General features: G+C 63.3%; 1 protein-coding gene across 1 annotated transcript; it reads right to left on the minus strand.

Moving 5' to 3' along the window:
• Window positions 1-121: 121 nt before the first annotated feature.
• SCNN1D (sodium channel epithelial 1 subunit delta) lies at window positions 122-8660 on the minus strand. The gene is made up of 11 exons (XM_019976643.2): window positions 3791-8660; window positions 3050-3257; window positions 2792-2973; window positions 2533-2621; window positions 2297-2460; window positions 2092-2190; window positions 1813-1930; window positions 1632-1710; window positions 1498-1555; window positions 1090-1335; window positions 122-1008 (listed from the first exon to the last, which is right to left on the minus strand). The coding sequence occupies exons 1-11, from the start codon at window positions 4261-4263 to the stop codon at window positions 712-714; spliced, it is 2013 nt and encodes a 670-aa protein (XP_019832202.1). The 5' UTR covers window positions 4264-8660; the 3' UTR covers window positions 122-711.
• Between the last annotated feature and the right edge of the window lie 106 nt (window positions 8661-8766).

Consider the following 8766-nt stretch of genomic DNA (forward strand, 5'->3'; position numbering starts at 1 on the left):
CCCATGTCCCCTACCCCACAACCCCCACAGAATCTGTGACTGAGGATGTGGCAGTACTATCTGGTTGGAGGTTTTCAGCTCACTCAGGAAACCAGGAGGGCAGGAGAAAACACCCTAGCCACCAGGTGAAATCATTTTATTGCAAAGTGTCCCCAGGTCACTGAGTGCCTGGGCCTGGCCCTGCCCTTCCTCCCATTGGCCCCAAGCTGAGTGAGGCTCTGCCCAATGCCTGCACACACCTACATGTAGGTACAGACAGACCTGTTGACACAGAAACATGCGGACATATGTCACTGGCAACAAACACACACTCCCATGTGGAGCGCCCCCCACACACGGGCACACACTCCACTTGGGCAGATGCTCCATCACAACCAGAACACGGGAATCCAGAGTGGTGGGGATGCTCCCTTATTCCCTGCCTGCCCTGGGCCTCCTTGAGACCTGTGAGGCCACCACTGGACAGGGCAGGGTGGATTGGCTAACAAGAAGCCCTTTTGTGCTCTGCCTGGCGGCGAGCCACCCCCCAGCTCTGGTGCTGCTGCTTCCTGGGCCCCAGGTTTGGGTTGGTTGGCCCAGGAAGCCCCATGGGGCTTGACTGGCCCACCCTGGGCAGTCAGGAGAGCCCACCGCTGCCACTGCCCCTAGGATCAGGCCAGGTTCAGACTGGTTCAGGTGTCAGGGGTCTCTGGGGCCCACGCTTGGCTGAACTCAGCCGAGACTCCTGCTGAAGTCCCGGCAGCATCTTGGTAGGTGAAGGCAGCCAGGCCCCGGGGCATTCGACGTTGTGTCTGCAGCCACTGGTCCACTGGCTGGCCTCTGGCTCGGAGGGTGCACCCTTGTGGCCGCCCTGGGCTGGCCCCGAGACCCACAGAGCCAGCGGCAGCACAGCAGTAGGGTGAGGGCTATGGCGTCCAGTAGCAGCTCTAGCACCTCCACAACCGAGAGGACGGAAGAACCGAACCACAGGCTCCAGAGGCTGCCCATGGCTGAGAGCAGCTGTGGCACCTGCGGGTGTTGGCAGTGGTGAGCAGAGGCCCAGGTGCTGGCCCCACCCCTCTCCCGGCCCTGGCCCAGGAGGCAGCTCACCGAGTAGACCGGTGTCTCGTCCACCGTGCGGTAGTTGAGCTCCTGATAGAAAATGTTCACCTTGGCCAGGCTGATGCTGGGGCAGGGCTCAGGTGAGAGGGGCTGAGCCCCAGACCTGCTGGTGGGGCCCTCTGTGCGGGCCCTGGAGGGCGAGGAGGGCAGGGGCAGCGGCCAGGACTTGATAGAGGCAGAAGATGGCCATGGGTTCCGTCGGCTTGGCTCACCCAGCACAGCCAGGACCCAGTCCTGCACACAAAAAACTTGCTGTGGCCGCGGCTCCTCCTGGCCCTTGGGCGCTGCAGGGTGGTGTGAGGGCAGGACTGTGGGGACACAGGCCAGTCCTGGGAGGGCTCTCTGCCCATGATCTCCCTACTTGTCCATCCCTCAACCCCCACTTTGGGGACTCACAGCTGATGTGGAGGAAGGCCATCTGGAGGTCCCGGCAGAGAGCTTGTACGAAGACTCCCTGGGAGAGACAGCCCCGTCACACCCCTGTGTGCTGGCCCCCGGCAGACCAAACAGAGCCCAGCACACCCCCTCACCTGCAAGGCCGCGGGCATCGGGTGGTGCAGGGAAGCTGGTGGGTCTTCAGTTTCTGGTAGAGGTGGTGGAAGCAGTGACCTGGGGAGACAGTCACGGGTGAACCTATGAGAAGCGACCCAGGGGCGGTGGGGAGGTCTGCTGTCGGCCAAACAGGCTGGTAGGGTGGGGCGGGGAGCTCACCCCAGGCTGGGTGCCGCATGTAGCTGCAGTACTCGGCCCCCGCCGGCAGAGGGTAGAAGAAGTAGCCGCAGGAGCAGGTCTCCACCATCAGATGCTGAAAGCAGGAGACCAGACAGGCCTAGGGGGACAGTGGGGGCTGAAGCTGGGGGTCCGGAGCAGCTGCCCCTCTCCCTGGCCTGCCTGCCTCCCCTCCTTCCCACTGGCCTGCTCCCCCACCCACTCCCCAGCCCCTTCCCTGGGCCCCTTCCCCGCCTCCCCATCCTCCACGCCCAGACTCACCTGCCTGGTGTAGGAGGTGTTGTACAGTAGCTGCACGTCCACGCTGCCTGTGCTGTCCATGCACTGCCCATAGGGGCTCCCGAGCCGGTGCACCTCGTCCTGGGGGAAGGGGGGCTACTCAGTCCTGCTGCCTCGAGCTGGAGGTCCTGCCCCCACCCCCCAGGGTTGGAAACAGGCTGAGAGCCTGGAGGCAGGGGAGGCCCACCTCACGGATGTCAATGGTGGTCTCTGTCCCTGGCCGGATGCTGAAGCCCTGATGCTCCAGGAAGGGCGTGTGGTCTTGTGGGTGGATCATGACCTTGATGCCAGCCTTCGTGGACAGTAGAGGGAGGTGGTCCAGCTGCTCAGCCCTGAGGACCAGGCTGATCCCTGGGGGAGGCCAGGGGTGAGGCCAGGTCGGCCTGGACACCCCGCCCGCACCCAGTCCCGGCTGGCACTCACTGTGGGTGACGCCTGGTCGTTGTGCGGCCCAGACACCGTTGAAAGTGTAGCAGCTGCCGTAGGTGGGGTGGTGGGATGTCTGGAAGTGCCTGGAACCAGGGGCCATGCTCAGACAAGCACACGCCCTCCACCCACCACCCTGCTGTGTGTGGCCTGGGGTTCTGGGGAGGGGAGCACAGGTGCCTTGTCTCTGGAGGGAGCCATGGGGCCGGCAGACCACTGGGTGGGGTGGGGGGAGCGGACACTGGTCTGTACTCACTGGGCATGGCAGTCCCGGTCATCGTAGCGGCAGGAGAAGACAAAGTGGCTGCCGTGGCTGTCCTCGTGGGCAGCGGGCAGCAGGGCCAGGATGTTTATGTAGTGGAAGCGGTACCACTCCCGGGCGGCCACCACGCCGGAGGAGTAGGCCCGCTCAACACAGTCGCCGCCAGTGCTGTTACACTGTGGGGCATGGGGTCAGTGTGGGCGCGACTGGCCTGCCCGAGTCCCATGCAGACCCCCCGGGCTGGACACTCACCAGTTTGAAGCCCACTCTGTTCTGGCCGTCCAAGGGCCTCAGCCTCTGCAGGCGGATCCTACGGTCCAGATGGAAGGCGGGCTCTGGACCTGGGACCTCGGCCCCCAGGGCGTCCATGCTGTCGCTAAAGTTGAACCGATACAGGGAGTAGATGCTCTCCCGGGCAAAGTCATCCAGAACCCGCAGATGGTGGCGGGCTAAGTGTGGCCTGGGGGCAGGGCAGGGGTGGGGGTCAGAGTCAGAGCCAGGGCCCCTTAGCACGCGCACTTTGGAGAGAGCCAAGCTGGCCCCCAGGCACTGATCCCGAAGTCGCAGACAGGATAGGAGCCCCCCACCCCGTGCCATCCTCAGAAACCTAGAAGGTGGTTCTGAATACAGAGCCGGGGCTGCAGAGGGAAGTCAGACCCCCGGCCTGGCCTGCCTCCCACCCCCGGGACCCCATCCTCCTCTGGCTCATTCACAGCCCTTCCCTGTCTTTGCTCTGTTGACTCCACACTGCAATGTTACCCTGCTCCCCTCTCCTGGGCACCTGCTCTTCTGGAAAGCCTCCGGCTCTCCTCCCCTCCCCATCCTGGGCTGCCTAACTCCTGAAGGTCCCTCCAGCCTGGCACTGGTCACAGTAACACTCAGCTTATTCTTCTTGTCCTTTAGCCCTGCCCCTGGGGCACAGAGCAGGAAGAGGTGGGTTGTCCTGCTGTGACCGCACCAGGGGAGGGGCCCCCAGGCTGGACCAGCCCTCACCGGTGTGGGTTCATGTCGCACAGAGTGACCGATGGGAAGAGCTTGCGCTCCGAGTGCACGGACACTGTCATGATGACCGGGTAACGCCAGTACTGCTCGAAGAGGAGTGCGAACTGCCAGTAGAGCACGCCCAGGGCTCCTGCCAGCAGTAGCCCCCAGGAGGCCGTCTTGAGGCGGTTCTGGCTGGAGCAAACAAGGCGGATGGTGCCGTGGATAGTGGAGTTGGTGCAGAAGAAGGTGACCAGCTCCCTGAAGGAGGCGTGCAGCTCTACCAGCCTCTCTCCATGTTCCTCCTCGGGCAGCGTCGGTGGGGATGCCTGGGGGCATGTCCAGGTTCCTGGCCCCCCACCCACTGTTTGGCCCGTGCCTTCAGCCTGCATCTGAGAAGTGAGACTCAGCGGGGCTCCAGCCCACCACTTGGCCTGACCCCACCCGGGTCTCCCCACCTGGGCCATCAGCCTTCCATTCTCCATGCCTGGGAATTCCCAGAATTGTCACATCCCTCAGCCACCTGTGGCCTAGCCCGGCTTGCTGATGCTTGAGAAAAACCCCATCAGAAGCTGGTCCATAACATGGGACCAACTCTGTTGCCCCTACTCCCGTGGTGACAAGCAGGGCACCAAGCAGCCTCTACAGGCGTGTCTTATGGCCAGAGTTGAGCCTGGGTGGTGGAGCAGGGACAGCAGGGGACATAGGCTCTAGGCTGTGCCAGGCCTTGTTGGAAGGTGGCTCAAGGCTGGAGGCTTGGGTGGGTCTCTGCTGCCATCTGCCAAGTGGGGCAGGGGCCTCTGGTGAGGGGCAGCCAGGTGACCTGCTCTGAGTGGGCCTAGGGCCCAGCATTGGGGGTTGACTGAACCCTGGGCCCCAACAGCCTCCAACAAACCTCAGTGGCCAGCATAGCCATGCTGGATTGGGGCCAATGGAGCCACACAAGTCCAGCCACATCTGGGCCAAGGGTCAGGCCTGTAGCCTGTTGGGAACTGTGGGCCTGTGTGGGGGTGTTGTCCGCCGAGCTGAGTCCAGGGATGCTCTGTTTGTGGGCCTCGGGCTTCCAGAAAGTAGGCAGCAGTCTGGCCAGACATGGTGGGGACCTGAGGGCTCCAGGGAGGTTGACCTGAGGCCTGCCTGGCCCCACTCCCACCCGGAGGCTCCAGCATCCTGGGACCTTGGTCCCTCAGTGCACAGGGCCATGGGGCCTGACCAGGTCAGGCTGGCTGGCCCGGGACACGCACTGAGTCACTGCCTGGGCTTCCTACGGACTTTCCAGAGTGTCCCCATCTTGGTCTGAATCATTAGGCCTCTTGCAGCTGGGGTGTAGCCTCCTGGGTTCTGGCCCCTCTAGGCAACTGGGCCTGGGCTGATGCCTTGGGAGGGGGCTGAGCCAAGGAAGGGCCTGGTGTGTCTCAGCCAGCACATGCTGGCCTGGACACCCAGCACCCACCAGCTGCCTGGGGCCCAGGTAGGAGGTGGGGGTGGTCAGCCCGGGCCTCAGGTTTGTGGAGGCGGCCAGGCCAGAAAAATGTGCCAGCATGGGTGCTGCTGGTGGGCCCCCTGTGGCACAGAGCGCTGCCCACACGGGTGTCCCGTGACCACATGGAGCCCTCACAGGGCAGCAGGACCTTTAGCTTCGTGATATAGGCGAGGGAAAAGGGCCTCCAGAAGGTTCTTTCCGACTCCAGTAACCATGTTTCCAGACTGGCCACCTCCCACCCTGGCTGGGGCTGCCAGGCAGGAGGAAGGTAGCTTCCTGAGATGGGGGGTGGGGTCCCCGACACCTCAGCCACGGCAGGAGTGGGGGTGCACCACTCCTCCACACAGTACACGCACGCGCACAGCTGTGCACACACACACACTCCTCTCACACACAGCAAGCCCTCTGTCAGTAGGGGTGCATGACAAAGGCGTGGATGGGAGCCTCTGCCCTTGCCCCGCCTGTGCCTGTGCTCCAGACGATGTGGGGGACATGGCCCCTCCACCTCAAGCCGGGGAGACCCCAGTGACGGCCCGCCCTGATGCCCTGGTACCTCGAGGCTGCACCCTCCCTGTGCATGGGCATCCATCCTCTGGTGCTGGCGGCTGCAACAGTGGTGACTGTAGCAGTGCTGATGGCACTTCTAGCAGGTGACAAAGTGGGCTGTGGCCCGAGGCTGGCCAAGCAGCCTCCTGTTTATAACAGGCTGGGCGTGGGGAGCGGTGGTGGGGCGGAGCCTGGCAGGGAAAGCCACATCTGCTCTGGTCCCGGAAGGGGAAGCCTTTGGGGTAGGGATGGGGGTCCTTCACCTCAGTGAGGCTCTCTTGCCCACGTTCCTGGAAGTGAGGTCTGGGGGCCTGGCCCTGGCAGTGGGTGAGGGGCTCCAGGTTTCTGGAGGGTGAAGAGGGACCCCACTCCGGTAGACCCTGGGGTGCCTGGCCCCCTCCCCTGTCCACTCTCCTCCCACCTGGCCTGGGAGAATGCTTGCTTGCCTCCACCTGCCCAGCTCTAACCACAGGTGTCTGTGGCCAGGGGTCCCCAGGCAGGGGCCTCCACTCCCAGAACATGGGTGTCCCTTGGTGCTGGCTGCCCAGCCCCTGGGACAGGTACCTACTGTGGGAGTAAGTTGGGGCCTGGGTGGGCAGGTGGTGCCCATAGCTCAGCCTCCCAGGAGGCACAGAGACCCTGCGCCAGCCACACACCACATTCAGGGTCCAAGTCCACCACCTCCCGGCTGAAATCTTCGGCCCCAGAGTGATTGCCTGAGGCCAGACAGTGTGTGAAAGGCTGGAGAGCCCCCAGGAGGACCCACGGGGAACCCAACAGGGTTCCATGAGGCCAGAGGCCTCGCCATCCCAAATAATCAGACCCTCCGCTTGGCCCTCTGCCCCTCCCACACAGGCTCTGGGTTCCTGACGGCCCACCCCAAATGGGTGCTGAGATGAGGGAGGAAGCCCCCACCTTCGCTAGGCCCTTCTGGTGGGGGTTTGGCTCTGAGGAGGGGTGAGGTCATCAGCCTCCTGCCTTTGGAAGGGGCAGATGGCAGCCGGGGACCTCTGGGAGAGGGAAGTCACGCTCAGGGAAGAGCTGGCCCTGGACTCATCTAGGTGTGAGTGCGAATCACAGCTTCCTCAGTCATCGGCTGTGTGACGTTGAACAAATTACTCAACCTCTCTGAGCCCGTTTCCTCAAGCACAAAGTGGGGCTGAGTTTCCTCTTGAAGCTCGAGATTCAAAGGTGAGACCAAGTGATGTCACGGAGCTCGCATCAGAGCCCCATCTTCCTGCTTCTGAGGAGGCTGCCCCAGAACCCACCTTTGGGAGGCCAGAGACACAGAGACTGTGGCCAGTGGCAGTGAGGCCAGCAGCCCCCTCCTCCCTTCCCTGCCTGACCCCTCTCCTGCCTCCCCAGGCTCCTCCAGTGCCTGGAGGAGCAGAAGGCGCTGTCTGGGACCAGACAGGGCATCTCCAGCTTCTCACACAACAGGGGCTTGTGTGACTGCTCCTTGACAGCTGTGTGTTGAGAGAATTAGAGAAATTATTTAGGGCCCTATGTCCCCCACCCTCTCTCCAGAGGGACAGCTGGCCCCAGCCTGCTGAGCATGGCCCCATTGAGCCTTCAAGTGGTGGCTTTCCCTGAAGCTGGACCTAGGGACACCAATGTGCCTCCTTCCAGACTGTGGACACCCAGCACTTCATGGGACCCCTGGGCTCCACTTTCACACCTGTGGGTGTCTCCACCCTCAGAGACAGCTAAGAGTTGGTCCTGGAAGGATTCTGGTGCAGCAGCTATGAAGTCTGAGCCAATGGGCTCTGCATGTGTGCCAGATTCTGGGGGCCAGGGGCATCCGCCCCAGCCTGGGGGGCTGCACCATCTGGAGTCCCTGCCCACTGGCAAGTAGGAAGCCTCCTCGGTGCTACTGCAGCACCTCCCTGTCCCCCAGGTCCTGACTGCAGTGTCAAGCAGGGATTCCGGCCACCACGGAGGGGGCTCCTCGAGGTACTGGCCACTAGAGATGGGCCGAGTGTGTGATGTTGCCCGTGTGGGGCTCAGGGTCTGGTCTTGTGTCTCTCTCACACCTGCGCTTGAAACACCCAGCGCCTCAGGGCAGCCTCCCTTACATAACTCTCCTCAAGCTAAAAACAGCTGGGCCCGCCCTGCGTGGGGATGGCAGAGCCCGGAGGAGGCAGGGGAGAGAAGGAAGCTTGAGATGTTTTCTGAGTGTGGCAGCAGGAGGTGGAGCCTGGGACCGCCAGCCTCCCCATGAGGAAGGAGGGCCAGGGCCAGCGAAGCTCACTCACGGCAGGGGGAGGTAGCAGGCTGCTTCCCCCCGGCTGGCTGGCCTGGTGCTGGCCTGAGGGGCGATGGGCACTTCTGTTTCTGCCCCTGGGCCTGGGCCAGCACTGCAGTGACTGCTCATATCTTGTCTGAGGTGCCCCGGGTGGGCCAGATTCAGTGGCGATCATGGCCCCGTCTGCCTTCTGCCAGTGGCCATGGCTGGACCCGTTGGAGCTTGGGGTCCACTGTCAATGGTCATGTGGTTAGTACCCCTGACCGGTGCTGTATACTGAAAGGCAGTCAGGGTTGTGGTCAAGGGTGAGACTTTGGGGTTTGAACCCCAGATCTGCCTAGCGACAGCCTCTCTGGATTAGTCCCAGCTGATGACCAAGGCCTGTCTCACAGTCAGTGCAGCGTCTGCCCTGGCACAGCCCTGTGGGGGCACACCCCAGCCCCCACTCACCAGGAAGGGTGGTGAGGAGTGTGCTGGCCCGCCTGCTGCCCAGCCCTCCTGTATCCAAACCCCCACCCGAATGCCATCCTCACCTGCTCCAAAGTGTTTCCCAGTGCTATCCCAGAGACTCTCTGCTCCCCAGGGACTTCCCTGGACTCCTCACCTCCCTGCTCTGCCTCCCCCTCCCCCAGGGCCTGGGAGGGGACCGTGGGAGCAGAAAGTGAGGCTCAGTGCAGCGGCCACTGCTGCAATAATGACCCTATTCATGGGCTA

This window comes from Bos indicus, chromosome 16 (genome assembly GCF_029378745.1).
Source record: "Bos indicus isolate NIAB-ARS_2022 breed Sahiwal x Tharparkar chromosome 16, NIAB-ARS_B.indTharparkar_mat_pri_1.0, whole genome shotgun sequence".
In the NCBI taxonomy this organism is placed as follows: domain Eukaryota; kingdom Metazoa; phylum Chordata; class Mammalia; order Artiodactyla; family Bovidae; genus Bos; species Bos indicus.